We start from the raw sequence: 24,568 nt of genomic DNA, 5'->3' as shown, positions 1-24,568 counted from the left end.
CTGTCCTTTAACCATGGGAGCCTCCTCATCCCTCCCTGAAAGTTCACCTCTTGAATGCCTGCTTAAGCATCTGGCTACCCTATCCCTGACACCTGATATAAAACCAAAACTTCTCCGTAAATGCTGCTCCCAAGATTGGCCAACATACCCCCTAGACAATAACAACCAATGGCCCACAGGGGAAACTCTTGATCCTAACATCACTCGCGATCTCTTTAACTACTGCCAGCGCCTGAAAAAATGGAAGGAGATTCCCTATATTGAAGCTTTCCGCCTCCTCCCCCGCCCCCCACCAAGTTCTAGCCTGCAAGCCGCCGCCCCTGCAAAAGCCTCCCGTTCACTCCCTTCCCCTTCTTCTCCTACAACAACCTTTCTCCCTTCCTCCCCCACCATCTCCTCCCCCGTCTCACCTCCTCCGCCTTCGTCCCCCACGGATTAAGCCTGAGCCTTTCAGCCCCCCTTTAACTAAGTCCCGGGGGCCTCCTCCGTCTTTGCCCTCATCACCTGTTTCTCCCCTGTTAGAGACTGCCTTTGTCTTCTCACATATTTGTAAGCAGAATAAGAAAGCACCTTCACCAAACGCAGCATGAGAAAGCACAAGCTTGAGAATAGCCGGTGCAGTCCTTGGAAGTTATCTGTCCACAAAAACATATCTTGTCCTCGAAGACGAGCCAAGACTCCTCACTCTGAAAATAGAGAGACCTTGAAGATGTGTAGAAACACCGCCCCTGCTTCTAGCTATGCCCTTCCCCTACTCGGTGATGTAGCAAGAATGGAAAACAAAGAACATTCTGTTTATGCATTCCATAAGTAACTAACAGGAGCCCTGCTGTAGCTCAGTTAGCAGAGCATGGGACTCTTAACCTCAGAGTTGTGAGTTTAAGCCCAACTGGAGCGGCAGAGGTAAGAAGCTGGGCTGCTGGCTGGCGACGCGTGAGAGCGTCAGCCCTCCCAGTTCTTTCTTTCTTTCTTTATTTTCTTCGCCCCCCTTCCGCACCTCAGGACCTGCTCGACTAGGCGCGGCTGGACCGCATCACTCCCCCACAGACTGAGCCAGAACCCTTCAGTCCCCCTCAGACTTGGTCCCGAAGGCCTCCCAAAATTATTGCCCCCCACTCTGGGACATAGCTTAGACAGACTCACTCAAGCCCTATTACAGTATACCAGCCTAGACCCAGAAACGCCTGACAGAAGACATGTCCTTATGACATACTTCCTAGCTCAAAGCTACCCCGACATTAAAGCTAAACTCAAAAAGTTAGAACAGGGCCTCGCTACCCCACAGACTGAGATCCTAACAGTGGCCTTTAAAGTCTTCCATAACCGAGAGGAGGAGAGAGAACGCTGTAAACAAAAGGCTGATCAGGCCAATTTCCAAATGTTAGCCCAGCTGATAAAACCACAACCTGGGCGCTCTTCTACAAACAAGCGCCCCCAGGAGCTTGTTTCAAGTGCGGACAAGAATGACATTCATCAAGGGCGTGCCCCTCCGCCAGATCTCCTGCCACCCCATGCCCCAGATGCCACAAAAAGGGCCACTGGGGGTCTGATTGCCAAGCCACCCTAAGGGGAGGCTGGACGAGCAACCCCCATCCTAAGCCCGCTGTAGTGGGGCTGGCAGAAGAAGACTGACGGGGCCTGGGGGCTTCTCGCCTGACCATTTCCATCACCAAACAGGAGCCCAGGGTTACTTTAATAGTAGACGGTCGCCCCATCTCCTTCCTCCTAGATACAAGAGCCACCTTCTCAGTCTTGCGAGAATACCCGGGCCCTACCACGCCTGCCATTACTCCTTCAGTCGAGGTAGGAAGTAAACAGATTTTCCCATTAAAACCCGCCTCCCTTTTATTCACAATCCAAGACAATCCCATACCTTTCTCCCACTCCTTCCTGGTTATGCCCCAGTGTCCCACCCCTTTACTAAGACGGGACATCCTTTCCCTCCTCCACGTTTCCATAACTATATCCACTCCCACAGCCCCCAGTACTCCTTTTCTGATGGCCCTCATAGCTGACGACCCCCCTCTACCCAATGAAAGCTCCGGTTCCACCCTCATATACCCTGTAAATCCCAAAGTTTGGGACATTACAAGCCCCTCCGTAACTCTATGTCCTCCTGCCTCTATCAAATTACGTGACCCCTCTCAGTATATCTGTCAGGCCCAATATGCCCTAACCACTTCAGCCCTCATAAGCCTCCAACCCATCATTCAAGATCTCTTAAACAAGAATTACCTCAGACCCACTCACTCCCCATTTAATACCCCCATATTAGCTGTTAAAAAAACCAACGGATCTTTCCGCCTCGTCCAAGACCTTCGCCTCATCAACATGGCCGTTGTCCCTATCCATCCCTTAGTTCCAAATCCATACACCCTTTTATTGCAGATCCCTGCCTCGGCATCCCACTTCTCAGTCCTAAATCTCAAGGATGCATTTTTCTATCCCTCTAGACCCCTCCTCCCAAGATTTTTTCATCTTCACCTGGACGGACCCATACACAAAACATTCTGAACAACTCACTTGGACAGTTTTGCTACAAAGCTTCAGAGATAGTCCCCATATTTTTAGACAGGTCCTAGCTCAGGACCTCAAACAGTTTAATCATGATCATTCCGAGTCCACCTTATTACAATACGTGGACGATCTTCTATTCTGCAGAACAGTCTCATCTTGACACTGCCTCTCTACTTAACCTTTTAGCTTCCAGAAGTTACCAAGTATCCCCCGTCAAAGCTCAAATCTCTTCCCCTTCTGTCACTTACCTCAGATTACTCCTATCTCAACAAAGAAAGTCCATTACCTTAGACAGAAAACGGCTCCTCTCTGACCTGCCCGTTCCCAAAACCAAGACAGAAATCCTTTCCTTTCTAAGCCTGGCTGAGTATTTTAGAGCGTGGATCCCTAACCTCTCCCTGTTAGCAAGACCCCTATACGACCTCAGCAAGGGCCCCCCTGAAGAACCATTATCCTCCTCACCCCGACACTCCTTCGTTAAGCTCCATCGAGCCCTTGTAGAAGCCCCAGCTCTCCATCTCCCTGATTTGTCGAAACCCTTCTCATTATACATTCATGAGAGGTCCAGTCAAGCTCTAGGAGTCCTAGGCCAATATTATGGCCCATCCTTCACCCCAGTAGCTTATCTCTCCAAGCAATTAGACCCCACAGTTCGGGGATAGGCCCCCCTGCCTACGGGCATTAGCCGCTAGACAGCTCTTGCAGAAGGAAGCTCATAAACTGACAATCAGGGCGCCCCTTACCATTCTGTCCCCACATCACCTAAAAGATCTCTTAACCTACAAAAGTTTACACTCTCCCTCCCTCCAGACTCCTGACCTTACTGTCCTCTTTCCTCCAAAATCCCATTCACCGCCTTTGCCATCCATACCCGAATCATGACTTTTTCCTCCTTTACTGCTCTCTCGCTTTTTTCCCTCATTCCTATTGTCTTCCCCACCACCCCAGCCTCCTTTGTATGGCGATTCAAAGTCAGACAGACTTACACACAGCATCAAACAAAAGTTACTGCCCTCATTACCACATCAGACTGCCCTCTGAAAAGCTGCTCTGAGCCTTTATACCTCCACTTTCCTCCCTCCACCGAAGTGTTCACTAGCAGCGACCCTTATTCTCCCTACCTCTGCTTCCTCTATGACCAAAAACAAGCCTATTGCAGGCGATAGCCAGACACCTACAGGGGATGTCCCTACTAGTCTTGCACCATTCACTACATAGATAACTTCCAGTACCCACAGTATTACTCCTCCAACCGTTTCATGAAATATCCCAACGGCTCATTCTCCTTATCAATCCCAGATCCCTGGGACTCTCGATGGGCCGCCAGAGTCACAGCCTCAGTTTACTACGGGGGGTCCTCAACCCCCCCCAGTACCCTTCATATCTCTCGAGAGTATGTTCCCTCTCATTCCCAGATCTCTCAAGTTGCATCAGATATCAGACATTCCGAAAAAGTCATTATCCAAACTCTTGACGGTGCCTCTTCATCTTCTTATTCCTCCTACTCTTGGTTACGGCTCATTCAAGACACCACCATCTTTCTCAACCACACCCTCAACACCGCCAATTGTTTCTTGTGCGCATCACTACAGCGCCCACTGCTGGCTGCCTTGCCCCTTATTATTTCCAACTACTCCTTCCATGCAGAAGGACAACCCCTCTGCCCCCTGGCAGACATACCCCTGTGAGAACCAGAATACGCAGATAATCCCACCATCCACCACTGTGTAGGCCCAACTCCACCCCCCTCCAGCGCACTTCACTGCCTCTCTATCTACACCCCTACCTCCGGCTCTAAGACTTTTACGCAACCGGGACACTTCTTTTGGTGTAATGGCAGTCTTTTCAACTCACTGCCTCCCAACTCCGATACACCCTACATTCTCGTCACCCTAATCCCACAGCTTACACTTTACAGCATGGCAGAATTTCTTGAGCTCCAACCTCTCTTGCCCTCGCCACAAAAAGGGCTGCTTTCCTTCCCATCATAGTCGGTATCTCTTTAATCACCTCAGCCATTGGGGCAGGGTTTTCGAGAAGAGCCTTGGGTCACTCTCTATGGGCAGTTAGAAATCTCAACACCAAACTTGAGGGAGCCCTGACATCCACTGCCGATTCCCTAGCCTCTCTCCAAAGACAGGTCACTTCGCTAGCTAAAGTCACCCTTCAAAACCGGTGGGCCTTAGATCTGCTTACAGCCGAGAAGGGCGGCACCTGCATCTTCCTTCAAGAGGAGTGCTGCTATTACATCAACGAATCCGGCATTGTAGAAACTGACATCACCAAACTCACCGACCTTGCCTCCAGCCTCCACTCTGCTTCCAATTCCAACCCATTCTCTTCAATACTAACAAACCCCCTCCTCACCTGGCTCTGGCCCATTGCAGGCCACATAATAATCATTCTTCTTGCCTGTCTCTTCTTACCCTGTATAATAAAGTTCATCAAATCCCAAGTCGGAAAAATCTCTAATCAAACTTTCAACCAGCTTTTACTCAGGAACTACCAGCTTCTGGCCACAGAAGATCCCTCACCCTCACGTGACCTCCTCACCACACGCTGAGATGGACCCCTCTCTCCGCTGGAAACTGTTCCTAGAAACAATGGCCGCAGACGCCTGGCTCCTGACACCCATATCCTCTTGGCATCATTGGAATCAACAAGTCCTCGACCTATGGTTACAGGGAACCTTCATTGATTTCCAGCCTGAAGAAGTCCACATCTAACCTGTCCTTACTGTGGGGAGTCCTATCAACCCTTTCCTCCCAGTCCTTAAGCCCTCACTCCCTTCTCCGCCCCCGTTCAGCAGCAGGAAGCAGTCAGAGAGAAATCAATGTCCACAACCCCATAGAGGAGAAAGGGGGGAATGAAGGGCCCCCACCAGTAAGATGGCGAACTTCTGGCTTCTCTTCGGGGGTGGGGGGCGCCTCAGTTCCCGCTGGTGCCACCTGAAGCCCAATCACCTCTCGCCCCCCCTCCCAATCCCAGCACCTAGCCAATAGCCACCAGCTCCGTAGAAGTAACACCACAATCACCCCATGCCCCTTCCTATATAACCCAGCACCTTTCCCTAATAAAGCGGAATTCTCCGGTGAATTGCTGCTGTGTGTCGCTCCTTTCCTTTCCGTTTCCATTTGTTAGTGTCCTCTTTAATTTCTCCTAAGAGTGTCTCATAGTTTTCAGGGTGTAAGTCTTTCACTTCCTTGGTTAGGTTTATTCCTAGGTATTTTATTCTTTTTGATGCAATTGTGAATGGAATTGTTTTCCTAAGTGTAATTCTTATCATCTCTACTTCTGAAGTGTTATCTTCAGCTTATCTCTGCTACAAAACCTTAATTCAAGCCCTTATCATCTCTTATTCATACTACAACAAGCTACTAACTCTTCTCCCTTCATTCACTCCTCTTCCATGGGTCATCTTGCATACAGCATCCAGAGTGACCTTTGTAAACCATAAACCTAAAGCAGACCTCACACAGATATTTAGGTGGAAAAGAGATGTCTCAGAGCTCCTTGGACCACACTTTGAGAACTGCTACTGTACCACATCCCAAGCCACCTAGAAAATACTTTTTAGTTACTCAGTAATTTTTTTTTTTTAGGAGAGCAAAGCAGAGGCTCTTATTTAGCGATAAAGCAAAAGGAGGTAGCTTCTGGCTCAGGCCAGGAGGGGACAAGAGAGCCCTGTAGTGGTGCGTAGTTGTCTAGGGGTTTTATGTGCGGTTGAGAGACAAAGGGCTAGGGATATACACCTGCTAAGTGGTCCCAAATGTTTACCTTTGAAGAAACACCTAAGTTTCTTATTAGTCTTCCTGGTTATTTACAAGAATTTTACTGCTCTAATTTCCTCTCAGGATAGCAGCTTCCTGGTCTGGGAGCATATCACTTAAGACTGCCTACTTTGCTCTCAAGGTGGGCTGAGTTATTGTCTTGTTAAAGAGTACGTTAAGAAACTTACTTTTTAACTAATTAGGTTTTAAAATGCAACTTTATTTTCAAGATGGAATCCTTCCTGTTTTTACTAGTTGTTTTGGGCTTGCTTGCTACATTCCTAGGTTGCAAATCATTTGTTTAGAGCTGGAGGAAGAAAAGCAGTACCTGGGTAAAGTCAGAGAAAAAAGCTGGGCCACCCAGCAGGCTAAAGCAAATCCCACAGTGGATTATTTTACTTTGTTTTTTTCCAGGGGCTCTCATCCTCCTCTGTCTAAGCCCATGGTCCCTGACTCATTCCCCCCTCTACAGATGGAGACCCTAGCTGCTGCTTCAGTAATGTTTTTTAGCTGCATAGTGAGTGGTCTTAGATTTGAGAATTTGGATCCAGCTCTATACCAGACTTATCTGGCCAGCTTAGGTCAGAGATACCACTCTTCCTTTAGCTATGGGACCTGAGTATCATGTTGCCTAAGTAAGACAGCCAGCCCCAACACCAGGGTTTAGGGAAGAAGCCAAGGAGGAAGGAAGATTGATCAGAATAGGGCTCTACAAACTGTTCTTTTCTTTCTTTATTCTCAGGGATACTATTTAGCTACTGACTCTCTGTCAGAGAAATAGGGAGACCCAGACATTCCTGGTTACAGATACAGGGGATCTTCTAAAGGGTCCCAGAATACCATGTTTACTTTGACTACTTTTCTTTGATGAATCCAGGAAAGAATGTCTACTTGGACTGCAGAGTGATCATTACATAGACTGCTTACTATTTCAGATTTCAATGAAGTAATTAATAATTGTATATGTTGTGTTAGATTGACCATTGTAATTGTTAGATTACAATTGAAATCTGTTTTTATCATCAAGCTTCTTAGTTTTTGCACAGGTAACCAACTTGTGCAAATCAATTCAATAGTGAGAGCTTTACTCCAGATGCTCCTTTGTGGTGTATATCTTTGTGTCATATTAGTAGCAGGACCCAGTGCTCCATAAAGGATAATAGCTTCCAGTACACTATCCCTCATGATGACTCCTTAAGTGGCTCTTCATCTGCCTCTTCGTGTGAACCAGTGACTGATTTTCCAGCATCCTTCCGAAAATCTACCTACTGGATGAAGATGAGAAGGATCAAGCCAGCTGCTGCTTCCCATGTTGAAGGTATCAGTATCTTATTCTGAAGACAGAGCTCCCTCTAAAGTTGTATTTTGAGGTGGTTGTCATTAATGGCTCTTAAGAGTATTAAGTACCACATACATGTTTTTCACATTTGTATTAGGCAGTCACTTATTTTTAGCTTTGTGAACTGTCCCTCTATTTTACAGAGCAGAATTCTGCTGATTTTACCCCTCTCAGTTTTAGTAGTATCAGACTTTCCTCTTCATATGACTTGAACTTTTCCCCATATTCTAGACTGATGTTCTGTTGAGGGTTTAGGGGCTGATGTAATGGTTATTCTGGGTAGAATTTGCTTGGTGATCATAGTCTCAAGGGTCCTTAGTAGCTCTTTGTCTTGAACAGTTGTGTTGCAGTGTTAGCCTGAATCAAGATCAAGCAAAGCTCACTGTCAGAAGGCCTTTGATATTCATAGGGGAGAGTTGATCACTGGGGATGACGAACAGCACATAAAGAAAAGAGGTAGTTGAGTCAGTTAATGAAAAGTTTGACTAACTTCCCTAGCAGTGTTACAAACTCTTCTGTAAGGCCTGTGCTCACTGATGATCTTTCCCTTTGATTTCTTGTGAATGAGGTTTTGAAGGCAGAACTAGATGTTCATTCTAAACCATACTGAAGTGGGTGCTTTTTTGTTTGGTATGGTATTTCAGGGTCAGGTGGAGTATCAGCCAAAGGAAAAAGGAAACCCAGGCAGGAAGAAGATGAAGACTACCGAGAATTTCCTCAGAAGAAGCATAAGCTTTATGGTAAGGGAGTAACTTTGCTGATTCTTTTTCTCTGGGAGCCTGAGCTTTATCCTTTGAGAGTAGAAGGGCGAGGGACCTTAGATTTTGACCCTTTAAGCACTGTTGAGTCCTTTGAACTTTTTGGCAAGGAATGGCCTCTCTCCTGCTTTGTTTTAACCCTTTGCTTCTGTCATGGCTTAGCTGAGTCAGTTGGTTGAGGGAGTGGGACACAGTGTGTGGAGAAGTGGAGGGAAGAGATTTTACTAGTAGAGAGGGGTTAGCAGAGGTGATATGTTGGGCTTCAAGTTTCTGTTTTGTGTCAGGGAGGAAGAAACGGCCTAAAACTCAGCCTAATCCCAAATCCCAGGCTCGGCGTATTCGGAAGGAGCCACCAGCGTATGCAGCAGGTACTCTTTCTGTCAGAAGCTTTGTAGTATCCGGCTCTCTCACTCATTTTTTTGTTGTTTTTGGTGGTGGTGGTGGTGGTAAAGGAATGATGTACCAGAGTGTTTCTTTGAGGAGGCAGCTATTAAATCAAGGGCCTGGGTTTGGAGGTCAGTCAGATCCTTGTTCAAGATTTGGCTCTTCACTAATTTTCTGATCTGCCTCCATTTAGTTAACTTATGCAAACTTCAGTTTCCTATCTCTGAATAGGGATAATGAAGGCAGTCGTAATTGTTGTAAAATAAATGGGATAAAAACATTTTATCAAAATCTCAGGCACATAGTAAACAGTCGTCTGGCTGTTACATATCTCAGTATGAGATCCTATTATTATTTACGGCAATGAAAAATGCTGCCCATTGTCAGTTATATCTCAGTAAAGCTGGAAGAACATAAGTTGACCAGTTCTTCAAGCCACTGGCCTTTGGAGTGTTTCTCAGATGTTTTTTATGGGGAATTGACTAGGAGTTTCAGAAACTCCTCACAGAACAAAATTACTTCTAGAAGTTCTGTACAGTAAGAATCTCCTTTTTGATAAACTACCAAAACTTTCTGAAAGTTTTGGGATTGTGTTTTTCTTTCTGGAGAATACTGTTCATTATAAAGCATTCCTTTCTCTCCTTTGTAGGTAGTTTGGAGGAGCAGTGGTACTTAGAAATCGTGGATAAAGGAAGTGTCTCCTGTCCTACCTGCCAGGCAGTGGGGAGGAAGACCATAGAGGGCTTAAAGAAGCACATGGAAAACTGCAAACAGGTGAGATATTTTGTGACACTTCCTAACTGTTTGTGCTCTGTTATGCAAACTTTAGGTGTCTGGTACTGTGGTGGATATGCTAGTTACTGTGGAGAAGAGGCAGCATTGTGGCCTCGGGAAAACACAGGCTTTGGATTTGAATCTTTACTCAGTGCCACTTTACTGATGTGTCATTTAGCTTTTTATGTGTGGACCTCAGTTTCCTCCTTTGTAAAATAGAGATAATATAATGACTAGCTTGTGTAGTCCATGAGAGGATAAGGAAGAAAGAATGCATGCCAAGTGTCTACCCCATTACTTGACAAATACTGACACTTAGTACATGGTGGTAGTTAGTTGAAAAATGAGTTGCCTTTATATCTTTGCTCTTGAAAGGTGTGATAACAAGCTTGTGGAATTTTTATACTCACTGACTGTTGAGTTTGGGAAATAAAGGAGACACAGCTGAGAGCATCTGAGTAGGACTTTGTGCCATCCTGTTTCTCTGTTGAACAGCCTGGCACTGAACAGTACTTTTTCCTTGTAGGAAATGTTTACTTGTCATCATTGTGGGAAACAGCTTCGTTCGCTGGCAGGGATGAAGTATCACGTCATGGCAAATCACAATAGCTTGGTAAGAGTGTCTGTCCTGTAAGAGCCCATCTGGTTTTGGATGTCTTTACTTAGATGAGAGTAGATAACTCAGTGGAGGTGGCAAGGCTCTGGGACTTTACAGTGTGCGATAAGAAGACACTTTTGAAGGGTCACACCCAGTAAAACCTTTGTTGTTGATATATAGATATTTGTGTTTTTAGGTTAGCGCCAAACGTTCAAATTGTGGGAGGTAGAGGCTTTGTCCTCTTATTTCCATTACATTCTCTTCCTTATCTTTCTAGGAGAGATGGAGAAAGCCAGGAGTCAGATAACTTAGGCATCAGCTTAGATGCTAGTCCAGTCCGTGATTCTCCTGTGTTTTTTTCCGTATCTGTCTTTTCCATGAGGCATCTGCTTATTTGCTTCTCTTGCTTTATAGCCCTTTTTGAAGGGTGGTGATGAAGTGGATGAGCCAAGTGAGAGGGAACGGCTCCGTACAGTTCTGAAGAGACTGGGAAAGCTCCGCTGTATGCGTGAGGTAAGAGTCCACAGACAGCAACGCCTTCTGCCTGGAGACTTGGGTCAGTGTCTTTCTCTTACTTTCTTCCATTTCTTCTCCTCCTCCCTTGTAGACCTGGTTCTGTGTCATCTGCCAGCATAAGAGTGGCTCCTGCTTTTCCAGGTCTCCTGAACTCATTAATAGTTCTTTATTTTATTTTCAAAAATTAATTTTTCTCCCCTTTCCCTTTGTTTGAAAGGGTTTCTTTACCATCCTTTCATTAGAATGATGAAGAGGATCCTAGTAAGAGTAACCTTACTGTGAGGACGTTTGGTACTATTGGGTATTTATCGGGGGTTGGAGTTGAATCACAGACCAAGAAGGAAGCTCTGCACAGTTGCAGTTTATTGAATGCCAGCTAAACTGACTGAATGTCATGCTTGGTGGCAGATGTCCTAGCTATCATGGGAGCTGTCCATGGTAGATGGTCCCGGGATAAGGAACGGTTGTGTCAGTGGGAAATGCTGGAGAGGATCTAGTGAAGTTAGAGGGTCTACTGTGGCTGCATATTTGTATGATGTGGTAGTTGAGTGCTTTGTGGCTGTTTAGAAATTTGGAGATCATGTCAAAAGGTGTAATCTCTCTTGTGTTCAGAGTTGCTCTAGTAGCTTCACCAGCATCATGGGATATCTGTACCATGTCAGAAAATGTGGCAAAGGGGCTGCAGAGCTGGAGAAGATGACCCTGAAATGTCACCATTGTGGAAAGCCATATAAATCAAAGGCTGGACTTGCATACCATCTGAGGTCAGAGCATGGGCCTGTAAGTACTGAATATTTTCCAGGTCCTGTTTAGGGACCTATTTTGTGGTGACTGCTTACCTTTACATCTTCGCATACATTCTCAGTTCCTCGTTTGTATCCCCTTTCAGTCTTTGCTTTTGTTCTCTCTTCTTTGTTCTTCCTCTGTTCTCTTATTTCTGCCTTTTGAACAGAACTAAGTTAGAGAATTAGTGAATAGTCTGGGCAGAAGTAAACTCATTATTATATTTTTAAAGCTTAAGGCCCTCTTGCAGAGATTTTGTGGGAATCTGTGCAGCTGGTTTTTCTATTCCAACTTTTTTGTCTTGACTGTTTTCCTGACCCTGTTTCTAGGCTTTCCCCACCCATGGTTTTTAAGAGTTAAGTTTCAAGGTATAATTTGCATGTGATAGTTAATATTCATGCCCTTTAGTGATAAATACAAATATACCCTGTCATGTAACCACCACCACAGTGAAGATGAATAACAATTTGATCATTGCCCCCAAATTCCCTTGTGTCCCTTTGTAGTCAGCTCTTCCTCAGCCCCCAGTAACCCCCAGCCCCTGGCCCATCTCTGATCTATTTTTCTGTCCCTGCAGTTTTTCAGAATGTCATATAAATGGAATCATACAGTAAGTAGATAGCCTTTTGAGTCTGGCTTTTATTTAGCGTAATACATTTGAGATTAATCCATGTATTTCATGTTTCATTGACGACTACTTTTTATTTCTGTCTAGAATTCCTTTATATGGATGTTCCACAGTGTACATGGTTTATCCATCACCAGTTGAAGAACATTTGGGTTATTTCCATTTTTTGGCAGTTATGAATAAAATTTCTATAAACATTCACATAAGGGTTTTTGTGTAAAAATAAGCTTTAATTTCCCTTGGGTAAATACTTAGGAGTGGGACTGCTAGGTCATATGATAAATGTATGTGTAGCTTTATAAGAAACTGCCGAACTGTTTTCCAAAGTAGCTGTGCCATTTTACCTTCCTGCCATCCAAGTATGAGAATTCCAGTTGCTTTGCCTCCTTGGCAGCACTTGCTATTGTCAGTTTCATTTTTTTCAGTCCATTCTAATAGGTATGTAGTGATATTCTACTGTGGGTAAATTTGCATTTCCATAATGACTAATGATGACAGTGATGCTGACCATCTATACATGTGTTTATTGGCAATGTCAATCTTTTGTGAAGTGTATTTTTTAGTAAAGTGTCTGTTGAAATCCTTTGTTCATTTTGTTATTGGAGTTTTTCTTGTCTTACTGTTAAGTTTTGTATGTATCTTGAGTCTTTTTATATATTCTGGACACAAGTCCTTTATCAGATATATGTTTTGCAGATACTTTCTCCCAGCCTGTACCTTTTGTTTTCAGTTTTAAATAGTGATTTTCAAAGAACAGAGTTTCTAATTTTGGTAAAGGTCAGTTTACCTTTTTTTTCCCCTTTATGGATAATGCTTTTGTTGTATCTGAGATATCATTGTCCAGCCCATCATATAATTACTTATTGCTGCTATAAAACATCACCACAAAATTAATGGCTTACACACACAGCGGTAATATTTTATAGTACATTAGGCCATAAATTCAGGTATAGTGCAACAGAGCTGGCTTCCCTGCATAGAGCCTCACCAGGCTGGAATCAGAATGTCAGTAGGGCCATACCTTTCTGAGTCTTTTTGTTTGTTTGTTTGTTGTTTTTCTGTTTGTTTGTTTGTTTTTCTTTTCTGGAGTCTTAAGGGGAGAATCTATTTCCTGTTGTACTACTTCATTTCCTTGCTTGCTATAGGCTGGAAGTTGTTCTCAGCTTCTAAAGACCCCCTGCATACCTGGCTTGTCCCCTTCACCTTCACTGTTTCATACTTTGAATCCCTCCTGCCCCTTCTTTTGTCACCTCTTGCTTACTCAGAGTCAACTGATTATGGACTTTAATTAGATCTACACAATACCTTCACATCAGCACCTGGATTAGTGTTTGACTGAATAACTGATAGCCGAGCCAAGTTGACACATGATAAAATCATCACACCTGGGATCAAAAAAATTTTCTCCCTTGGTTTCTTCTAGAAGTTTTACTTTTATGTTTTACATTTAGGGCTCTGGTCTGTTTTGAGTTAATTTTTGTATATAGTATGAACTTTGGATTGGGGTTCACTTCTTTGCAGATGGATATGTCTTGTCTTTTGACCACTTCCACTTATTACAGCAGAACAGGTTTCATCCTGCTAATAAGACTGTTTCATCAGTGAAATGCGAATTAATATGGGTGGACTTGATTCTAGTGGTTGCAAGCTGGTAAATAGCTTTTTTGATACTTAAAACACGAAGGACAGTGTTTAGTCCCTTCCCTGGCTCTGATGGAAGCCACTTCTCAGGCCTGTGTTTTGCTGTGTCTTATTCCTGCAGATCTCCTTCTTTCCAGAGTCAGGGCAGCCCGAGTGCTTAAAGGAGATGAGCCTGGAGCCGAAGAGTGGGGGCAGAGTTCAGAGACGTTCTGCCAAAATAGCCGTGTACCACCTGCAGGAACTGGCCTCTGCTGAACTGGCCAAGGAATGGCCTAAAAGGAAGGTGCTTCAGGATCTGGTACCTGATGATCGGAAGGTAAGGTAGAAACTGATAGTGATTTTGAACATGCCCGATGCGGTTCTTACTGCATGCAGAAAAGTAAATGCGCTTGAGTGAGTACATGATAAACAATGTTTTGCTGCTTTTTCCTTGGAGATGGAGTATGTCTGCTCCAGGGTCATTATGTGGATTCACGTAGGTACTAGAGAGACAATTTGTTTCAGAAGTTCTTTAAAGACCCCTCAATTTTGAACTATTTCCAGCAGACACCTAATCTGCAAGGTGCAGATTCATTTTTTGCTTAGTCTTTGCCCAGTGTTCCTACTTTGTTAGTTCTTCTGTAGTAGATTTGGTAAATGTTTTCAGTTAGTTTTTGTAGCAACAGAACTGTTTCCCCCACCCACTCTTTTTTTTTTCCATATAAAACTTTATGCAAAACACTAGTATATACTAGAACTAAAAATGAGTTGCTCTGAATAACTGGGGGTGGTGAACCCAAAGCCTTGTCTCCTTGGCCTTCCCCTGTATGACACATTTGTCATTCCCTTCCATGGCCCCAGCTTGGAACTTAGTTTGGAAGTCTTTGGTTTGTAATAGATCTTAAGGAGAAAGGAGCATTATATGGCCAAGAGGAGACGGGGGACATTTGACTGTGGGGTAGTCACGGGAAAGGGTTGTGGGGATGTACTGTAAGAACTAAGATCAGAGCTAAGGCCTGTTACTCTCCAGGGTATGAAGAAGAATAGTTTAGATATTTTCTAGGTCTCTGACTCATGTGAGAAAAGTATTATGTGTTATAAGAAAATAGGTCAAATCCTAGAAGTTAACACTTAAGTCTTATTTGGCCTAAAAAACCAATCCTCCTGGTGTCTAAGGATTTGCATCCTGTATTAAATATCCGAGCATGCTTTCTTGTTTGGGACTTACTGTTACTTTTCTCCTGCCACAGGCTAAAGTACATAGCTGTCCAAATGTAGTTTAAATACGAATTTTGTGGAGTAATGCATAGCTTGTGATATTGCAGTCTGGTTGCTTTTGTGTGCATGGTATATGGTAGGGCATTTGAAATAAAGTTTGTGACTCATTGAAAGGGTTTGGTAGTCTTACTTAGTATAATACAGCTTCAGAATTGTTAACCCTTATCCTTGTAAAGAACAAATTTAATAACAATAGAACAGTATTTGTAGATGATTAGTTCATTTTAGCCTTAAAGTATATAGTCGAAGTACCATTTTCCAAAGTTACTTAGGTTGGCTTTTCTCCCCACCCCCTTCATTATGTCTCTCATTTTTAATAATTAGGTTCACATGTTAGTCTTACTATGTTTTTAGGTTCCCCCTACATCCTGTTTAATTTAAACAATTTATTTTGGGAGTATGTGAAACATTACTAAATATGTAGGTTCATTAATAAATTATATAGGTTCTAAAGTGACACCTGTATAAAAAGGCTTCTCAGGGAAGTGTCATTGCCCCTCTTTCCAGCTATCCTGTTCAGTCCCCTTTTATTTCCACCCTGTTCCCACCCTGCTACCCACAAAGATAACCAAATTGAGTAGTTTTTGGTTTATCCTTCCTGTATTATGGGATGGATGATCATATACATGCATGTTTTCTTATATCCCATTCTTTCTTACTATAGATGCTTTCTTGTACTTTGCTTCATTGCACTTAAAAATCTATCCTAGAAATCACTCCATATGTTTTTGTAGAGATTATCCTCATTTCTTCTTTATAGCTGCATGAGTGTGTTAGTTTATCACATGAGTATCATAGTTTATATAACTATTCCCCTATCACCATAAAAGGATTTTGGGTGGACCCCTATACACTTGCAGGAGAGAAAATGCTTGTAAATAAAGTCTGCTCTGTGCCCTGACTTCTCTTACCGATTTGCTAGAGGTTCTTTAGGCTCTTCAGGCCTCCTTCCTTGCTTCCACCTGTTACCTCTGCGGCCTTCGGTTCTGTTTCTCTGCCTCAGAGAATCAGTTGCTTTTCAGATACTTCCGTTTTTCTAGCAGGAGAATTGTTTACTTGCCAAAAACACGACTGGACTTTGTAAGAACTCTCTCTGCAGGTGCTATCTCCTTTTTGGAAACTACAGTTAGAGTTGTAAGAAGAAACTGACTTGTGTCAAAGCATGTGAAAGGAAGTGCTAGGAATAATTCTACTCTTGGAATATAAGCAAAGACTGTATGTTCTATTCCCTGAGTTCTCTCGCATTCTTGCTTAAGATTGAACCTTAAATTTTTGTGTTTGAATTTTTAGAGTATCAAAATTTAACGTAATACCATTGAAGAAAAATGAGATGCATATAAGCAGGGAAAAAACACTGAAACCACTCAAAATCCTATCAATGAATACTACTGTTAACGTCTTGTATAGCCTTTTAGCTTCTTACCCATCTATATTTCTGTTGAATATATTACATTTGTGTGTATATGTACCCTGTGTATAATACGTATGCATATAACATTACATAAAGTGGATATATGTACACCTCTCTTTTTTGTAACAACTATTTTAACTGTACAGTGCTCTGTCCTTGGCTTTTATTTTACTTTAGATGATGTATTATATCTGGACATGTCCTGCTCTCTGTTAAAAAATCAAACTATTTTCTAAGACTGCAATAGAGAGTTATATTTACCAGTTTCAGGGACTTTAAAAGGTCTTACATGTTACAGTATTTTTTGTATAAAATTAATTTGTGGAACTCCAGAATTAATTACATAACCAGAAGAGCTGGTGTGAAACTTCTGGGATATTTTGGTTGGGAGTTGGAGTCCTCCAATAAAGCATTTCTTGTCTTACAGTTGAAATACACTCGCCCTGGGCTGCCTACCTTTAGCCAGGAAGTACTACACAAGTGGAAGTCAGACATCAAGAAGTATCATCGCATTCCATGTCCTAACCAGGTGGTTCTTCCTCATTCATTTATTCAGTTAATGCTTATCATGCATCTGATATTGTTTCAGTTATTTATTCTGGTGGCATAGCACCTGACTCTTAGTGGCAGTTATTTTATTTGTTTACTGTTCTGTAAATCACTAATCCTGTCAGGGCCCAGGGGGTAGTTCTGTTCTTCATGGCTTTGGCTGGGATCACTCATGGGTTGTACTCAGCGGGGAGCTCTGCTGGGACCTCGGATGTAGCTGTTGCAGCATATGGTCAGCCCAGAGGGTCTCCACGTGGCCACCCTCTCAATGACAGCAGTTGGATTACTGGCAGGGTACATGGTGGCTGACTTCTCGGAGAGTGTTCCAAGACCGGGAAAGTGGGAGCTGCCAGTCTCTTAAGGTCTAACTTCAGGTTTTGTTCAGCATCATTTCCATGGCATTATATTGGTCAGAGGAATCCCAGGGCTAACCCAGATTCAAAAGGAGGGTAAATAAACTCCACTTCTTGACGGGAAGAGTGGCAGAGAATTTCCAGTCATCTTTAATCTACCACAGGTGTATATGCAGTATTTGGGGAGTAGTAGATATACAAGAAATGGGGCACACATTTGCACTAAAAATGAAAAAAAGCCACCTAATCTTACAATCTTTTGTGTTTCTCTAAGTGTCAGAAAAAGTACCAGGGAAAGGAATGTCTTAAGCTCTTCTGAACAACTTGTTTACCTCTTTTTCTTTTACCTTCCTTTGGTTTTCCTTCTTACTTTTATGGCTTGTCTGTGAAATCCTCTTCTGTTTGGTTTGTGATGCAGTTTATTGGACTTTGTCCTCCAGATGCAGAGTTGGTCAGTATAAATGGCCAGGTTGCTGAAAGAAGGATGCTGTCTAGTGTAGTCCTCACGTTATCTCTTCTGTTCTCTTTCAGGGTTGTGAGGCTGTCTACAGTAGTGTATCTGGCCTTAAAGCTCACCTGGGCTCTTGTACATTGGTTTGTAACCTCCTGAACTATTTATCTTAACATGACCTGTAAAATAATCTGACATGGAAGAGAATTCGGTTTAGGTGAACAGCTAGCTGTCCTGTTTGCTGCTACCTTCAGAGGGTGGTTTAGTTTTTTATGCACCAAAGACGTTTGGTCTGTTATTAGGTGGGATACCAGGGCCTGTCCAAAATTGAGAAGAGGCCATCAATACCCTTGAGTCATAGCAATGAAAGAATTCAGAGGGAAGTATATTAGTTCTGAGTTCCCACCAGTGATTTAATTTTTTTCACCTGAGCCTCTCCAACACTGGCTCTGCCCTGTTGTATTGGGCCCTAAGCTTTCTAGAATCAATGTGCACGTACTTATCTGGACTGCTGAAGATCCTCTAAACCTATCTGAACTATAGTAACCTCTGGGGATGATAGAGGGGATCCCAGGTGTCAGGCTAATGGCTATTCACCTCACTGAGTCTCTTCCATGTTGATCTAGGTGCCCTACAACCAACCAGCCATGGGGGTTGCTGCCATTTTCCAGTCCTATTCAGAATTAACTCTTCGTACAAAATGAGTACCACGGAAACCCGAAGCTTCAGGAGGGGAGCGAAGTCTCAGTTCAAGGCAACGGGATTTGTAGGCATCCAAACCAGGTCTATTCAGGAACGCTTAGGAGTTTGTCATCTTGATCTTGGTTTCCGAGTCCATACTAGGTAATAGGATAGTACTCTCTGAATTCTGAATTTCTAAGGCACTCTCTGCTTTAGTGGCTGATGGTGGGAAGAATTGCACATTCGTGCCTCTGGTGAATGTCAGGAGTTTGATCACTTTGGGAGAAACCAAGAGAACCTGGAAGTGAAGTTAAAGAAACAAATGGAGATAGAAAAACATGATGTTACATAAAATGTAGGAAAACTTGAGGTCGTATTGAATGGGGCAGGGGTAGTGAGTGTTTAGTATAGAATTGCATTAGAATAGATTTATGTTATGTGTCCAACCTGGCTTTTGTAAATACATCGCTGTTTTGGATTTTCTTTCTTCTTACCTTTTCTGACTCTGACTGATTCTTTCCATCTCTAACCATCCCTGCATGGCCCAGGTGTGTGGTCCTGAATTTACTAGTAATTTTCTTTTCTTTCTCTCTTGAAAATAGGGAAACTTTGTGGCTGGAAAATACAAGTGTCTTCTATGTCAAAAGGAATTTGTGTCAGAGAGTGGTGTCAAGTATCATATCAACTCTGTCCATGCTGAGGTGAGGTCCCTGCTTTCCCAGTGTTTTTGTAATCCTGTGGACACCAAATATAAGCCACAGAAGAGGTGGATTTCATGCCTGTTTTTATGGGCTAGGACTGTCAAGCAACTCTGCAGTGGTTACTAGAGACGTTAGAGTTAAAATACTAAGATGCATAATTGTATTTTTCTATGTAAGCATTTGAAATCACTGAGTGTGAGCATTCCTGAGCTCTTCTAATTCTTTTAAATCCGCTTAAATCAAGCATTTGGGAACCAGGCTGACTTTGACACCTTTGGAATTCTTGTTTCACAGCAATCTCTATCTATGCTTTGTTTTCTGGTAGTCTGATGTCTTTGAGCAACCTGTTTATAAATGCTATTAAAATATTGCATAGAAACAACTATAAAGGACACTATTGAGACATTTGGGGAAATTTGAATACTACTATATATTTTTTTTTTTATCAAATGTACCTCACAGTGGTTAAACCGTCCGCTTCCCCCTTTGCCCTTTCCCTACTCTCTTCCCTCCCCCTTGGTAACTACTAGTCATTTCTCAGTGTCTGTGAGTCTGATGCTGTTTTCCTTTTGTTTTGCTTTGTATTTACATTCCACAGATGAGTGAAATCATGTGGTATTTGTCTTTCTCCGCCTCGCTTATTTCACTGAGCTTAATACCCTCTAGCTTCAACCATATTGTTGCAAATGGCAGGATTTCTTTTCTTTTTATGGCTGAATAATATTCCATTGTGTATAAATACCACATCTGCTGCTTTATCCAGTCATCTATTGATGGACACTTAGGTTGCTTTGAATAATACTATTTTATTTATTTATTTTTTGTTCCCTTGTTTTTTTTTTATTAAGGTATCATTAATATACACTCTTATGAAGGTTTCACAAGAAAAACAATGTGGTTATTACATTCACCCTTATTATCGAGGCACCCCACATACTGCATTGCAGTCACTGTGAATACTACTATTTTAAATAATAGTCAAGTGTCAATGTTAACATCCCCAAATGTGATGATTTTATTATGGTTATGCAGGACAATGCCTTTGTTCTTAGGCAGATTTATACTGAAGTACTTAAGGGTGAAGTTTGATGCCTGCAACTAACTTGCAAATGGTTCAGCATAAGGAAGGAGGAAAGAAGAAAGAAAGAAAGGAAAGAGTAACAGTGGTACATCTAGGTATTCACTGAACTGTTGTAACTTTTCTGAAGGTTTTTACATTTTCAAAGTTAAAAAGATGCTGTATAAAAATTTTTTTAAACTTCAGAAGTCTTAAGAGTTTTCTCTTGAGGAAAGGTTTTTTAGTTGTACAGGTGAACACTTTATTATAATTAAATATCTTTATTTCAGACACTCAAGGAGTAGAGTGTGCATTCTCTTGAAATATCTTACTGCAGAAACTGTTGTTGCCTGATAAGGAAAAATAGTGAGCATCTTCGCTGTTCTCTGCCCTCAGAATGGACAGTTCTGTGTGCGCTTTAGTTAGTGTCATCAGCTGTGGTTCCTGTTGCATGACTGGTTAAGTTGCAGGAATCTCTTTCCATCTGAGATTTCTTCTGTAAGGCAGTCATATCTTTTTTATAATAATAGTGTACCTTTTTTGCTTCAGGAAGTATTTGAAAGATAATTATCTCATGACAAAATCTGGCTTTTATGTAGTTTACTTATTTCTCCAGTTACTTCTTAAAAAGTTGGAACCAACGAAGTTCACTCAGTTTGGGGCTTGCTTCTCAAGCATTTGTTCAATGATTTGTGCCTGTAATTTTGAATATATGTGATGGAAACATCTTTACCCTGTTTCTTCCACTCTGCTTTACATTTTCTTACATTACTGTTTTTTAACAGAAAATTTCATACGCATGACAATGGACAATAGTATAACGAACGGCAGGAACAGTCACCAGTGTGTGGCCAGTCCTGTTTTGTTTACAACCACACCTACTTGTCCCTTTAAGATTTATTTATTTTTTTATTTTTTTATTTTTTTCAGGACTAAATAAATCATCTTTATTAATCAGGAAGATAGAACATTTTTCCCCAACATCCACCCAAATTCATATTTACACATTCTATTATTCGAAGACAATGTATTAGTGAATGCTGCTATTCTTGCTAATAAAAATGGTTACTCTATGAACCTATAAGAAACCCAGTCCACACTTATTTCTTCCCTTCCTGGTTTCCAATAACTCCTCTAAAGAAATTCACTTTATTTACTAATTAAATACGTTATCATTTTCTGCTTTGTCCTTTTCCCTAGCTGTTTTGTGTGTAAATCATGTCTCCTTTACTCTATCACAAGGTCCTTTCAGAAAGCATCTAGCAAAATGTTTGGCTCATATTTAGGTACCAAACCTTGCCTGGTATTATGTTGTGCATTTGTGGGGAAAGAGGGTGTGTATAAGACAGGGCCCTTGCTCTTAAGAAATAACAATGTGTTGTAGGAGACAGACTTGTACAGGATTAATCTTGGTGAAACAGAGCAGTGAGCAGAGTACAAGTGGGTATTCTGGGAGAGACTGCTGAAACGTGCATGAAAGAATCTGGAGGGGCTCCATGGAGGAGGTGACGTTCAAGTAGGTGCATGCTAGCAGCCTTCCAACTTCTATATCCACATTACCACTGTTAGTTTCAAAAAAAAAATGAAGAATAAAAAACCACATTTGAAAAGTGAGAACTAGGTGTATTTTTGCTCAAGACAGAGGCATCCATGCCACTTCATGCAACAAGCAAAGTGGATATTATCAGCACCATCACCATCAATATGAGCGCATCAGGATATCATCTGTAAATCTGGTCATGTTGATTTCACCAGAAAGTACCCTTCACTGATGTTGAACCAGACAGAAGTAGGAGGAAATAGAAGTATTGGCATCTTCACTGTGTGGTTCCTAAATTGTTTAAGATCTGTAGTTCCTTAAAGCAGATACTGGATTTAGCTCTTTGAGTTTACATGCTATTTAGGATACTTATGTTAAGAGGTCACAGGATGTACCATCGACCTCAACTCCTGTGTGTGGACTCCTTTTTTTTTTATTTTTTATTTTTTGAGAGGGCATCTCTCATATTTATTGATCAAATGGTTGTTAACAACAATAAAATTCAGTATAGGGGGGTCAACGCTCATTGTACAATCATTAATTCATCTCAAGCCTAATTCTCGTCAGTCTCCAATCTTCTGAAGCATAACGAACAAGTTCTTACATGGTGAACGAATTCTTACATAGTGAATAAATTCTTACATGGTGAACAGTACAAGGGCAGTCATCACAGAAACTTTCAGTTTTGATCATGCAATATGACCTATAAACAATCAGGTCAAATATGAATATTCGTTTGATTTTTGTACTTGATTTATATGTTGATCCCACATTTCTCCTATTATTATTATTTTTATTTTTAATAAAATGCTGAAGTGGTAGGTAGATGCAAGATAAAGGTAGAAAACATAGTTTAGTGCTGTAAGAAGGCAAATGTAGATGATCAGATGATCAGGTGTGTGCCTATGGACTAAGTATTAATCCAGGCTATACAAGGGCAGCAAGACATCCACGGATGCAGAAGATTTCTCTCAAAGCAGGGGGGGTGAGGTTCTGAGCCTCACCTCTGTTGATCCCCAAATTCTCACCTGATGGCCCCCCTGTGACTGTGCCTGTCTTAGGTTGTTCCTCCCTTGAGGAATCTTACCCGTCTCTGGCTAACCAGTCATCTTCCGGGGCCATACAGGGAAATGTAAAGTTGGTAAGTGAGAGAGAAGCCATATTGTTTGCAAAGGTTAGCTTTTTACTTCTTTGCAGATTTATGCCCTGTGGCTTCTATGCCCAGCACTTGTCTCGAGGTATCTTTACCACCTGGAGGAATTATGATACTCGGTAAATTTGATATGAGGCACGAATTCTATTTAAGGGTTGTAATTAGGAAGGAAGAAGAAAAGCTATAGATGTAGCATATGAAGGAAACTTGGGAGGATTGATTATTTCTTTGACATATCTTCTTGTATCGTACCTTAAGTATGTATAGGTTTTAAACTACTAACTAATTTGCACACACATTAACATAATAGGAATACGGTGACATAAACAAAGCAAATCTATAATTACCATCCATCTCCAGTGAAGCCAAGAAAACCATTTAGGCACCCTAGGCATTTGTGAAAATTTATCTATGATATGATGGATATTGTCCAACTGTACTTGAACCATCAGACAAATTAAAGCAGCCCATTTCTGGGATCTGTTCACATCCCATATGTTCTTTTAACCATAGATAGTCTATAGTCATGAGATTTTGGAGTTCTACAACTTGCACCCCTCCCAACTCCTGGTTGAGTTCCAACAGTACAGATCCGGTCAAATTCGTTGTCTCACTGTATGCACATGCCAGCCTAGACATCTCCCTCCTCATTCTTATGGCAAGTCCAGGAGACGGTGGGCTGGATGCAGCCACAACCGCAGCATCGTCCGGATCCCTGTGGAGGCTTTTTGATGATCATCCCCCGGCACAAGTCCTCCAGAGAGTGCTGATGCCGGAAGCTCCTCCTCATATTGTATCTTAGTTCATTTTCTGGGTATCCAAGCTAGGCCTTGATCTTCTGCGTAGAAACAAACAGACCCTTTGCCCACACTTTGACATGCCCTTTATACCACTGTGCAGAACTCATTGGAGGTCAGCACACAGTAACTGCTTTTTTTTTTTTTTTTAATAGAAAGGAATATTATCAGAAAAGAGTACCTCCATAGCTGATCATCTGACACCCTTTAAGTGATCAACATTAAGGATATTTAAAGCATGTGTTGATCTTTGATTTACCAATAGTTTTATCCTGTTAAGGAGTAATCCCCCTTTTCTTTCTTTCTTTCTTTTTTTTTTTTTTTTTAAATTTTTAATCTACACTTACATGAAGAATACTATGTTTACTATGCTCTCCCCTATATCAGGTCCCCCCTAACAACCACATTACGGTTACTGTCCATCAGCTTAGCAAAATGTTGTAGAGTCACTACTTGTCCTCTCTTTGTTGTGCAGCCCACCCTCCCCTTGCTCCCTCCTCCCCATGCATGCTAATCTTAATACCCCCCTTCTTCTTCCCCCCCCCTTATCCCTCCCTGCCCACCCATCCTCCCCAGTTCCTTTCCCTTTGGTACCTGTTAGTCCATTTTTGGGTTCTGTAATTCTGCTGCTGTTTTGTTCCTTCAGTTTTTCCTTTGTTCCTATACTCCTCAGATGAGTGAAATCATTTGGTATTTCTCTTTCTCCGCTCGGCTTATTTCACTGAGCATAATACTCTCCAGCTCCATCCATGTTGCTGCAAATGGTTGGATTTTTCCACTTCTTATGGCTGAGTAGTATTCCATTGTGTATATGTACCACATCTTCTTTATCCATTCATTTACCGATGGACATTTAGGTTACTTCCAATTCTTGGCTATTGTAAATAGTGCTGCGATAAACATAGGAGTG

At 42.1% G+C, this 24,568-nt stretch overlaps 1 protein-coding gene across 7 annotated transcripts in view; it reads left to right on the top strand.

Moving 5' to 3' along the window:
* ZNF512 (zinc finger protein 512) overlaps positions 1–24,568 on the top strand; it is a 52,294-nt gene that overhangs the window by 17,785 nt on the left and 9,941 nt on the right. For 2 of the 7 annotated variants that reach the window (XM_037009421.2, XM_037009424.2), the window contains 11 exons: positions 7,418–7,605; positions 8,271–8,366; positions 8,669–8,752; positions 9,418–9,542; positions 10,069–10,155; positions 10,555–10,653; positions 11,269–11,436; positions 13,830–14,024; positions 16,804–16,905; positions 17,810–17,872; positions 19,013–19,111. In XM_037009421.2, the coding sequence (XP_036865316.1) occupies positions 7,418–7,605; positions 8,271–8,366; positions 8,669–8,752; positions 9,418–9,542; positions 10,069–10,155; positions 10,555–10,653; positions 11,269–11,436; positions 13,830–14,024; positions 16,804–16,905; positions 17,810–17,872; positions 19,013–19,111 (1,306 nt within the window). Of the gene's footprint in view, positions 1–7,417; positions 7,606–8,270; positions 8,367–8,668; positions 8,753–9,417; positions 9,543–10,068; positions 10,156–10,554; positions 10,654–11,268; positions 11,437–13,829; positions 14,025–16,803; positions 16,906–17,809; positions 17,873–18,355; positions 18,573–19,012; positions 19,112–24,568 lie in introns of those variants that run through there. The other 5 variants (XR_005058817.2, XM_037009425.2, XM_073215127.1 and 2 more) reach the window with 5 other exon arrangements.

The sequence above is a fragment of the Manis javanica genome, chromosome 1 (genome assembly GCF_040802235.1).
Source record: "Manis javanica isolate MJ-LG chromosome 1, MJ_LKY, whole genome shotgun sequence".
Classification (NCBI taxonomy): domain Eukaryota; kingdom Metazoa; phylum Chordata; class Mammalia; order Pholidota; family Manidae; genus Manis; species Manis javanica.
The sequence above is the reverse complement of the archived record's forward strand: the minus strand, read 5'-3'. Positions and strand labels throughout refer to the sequence as shown.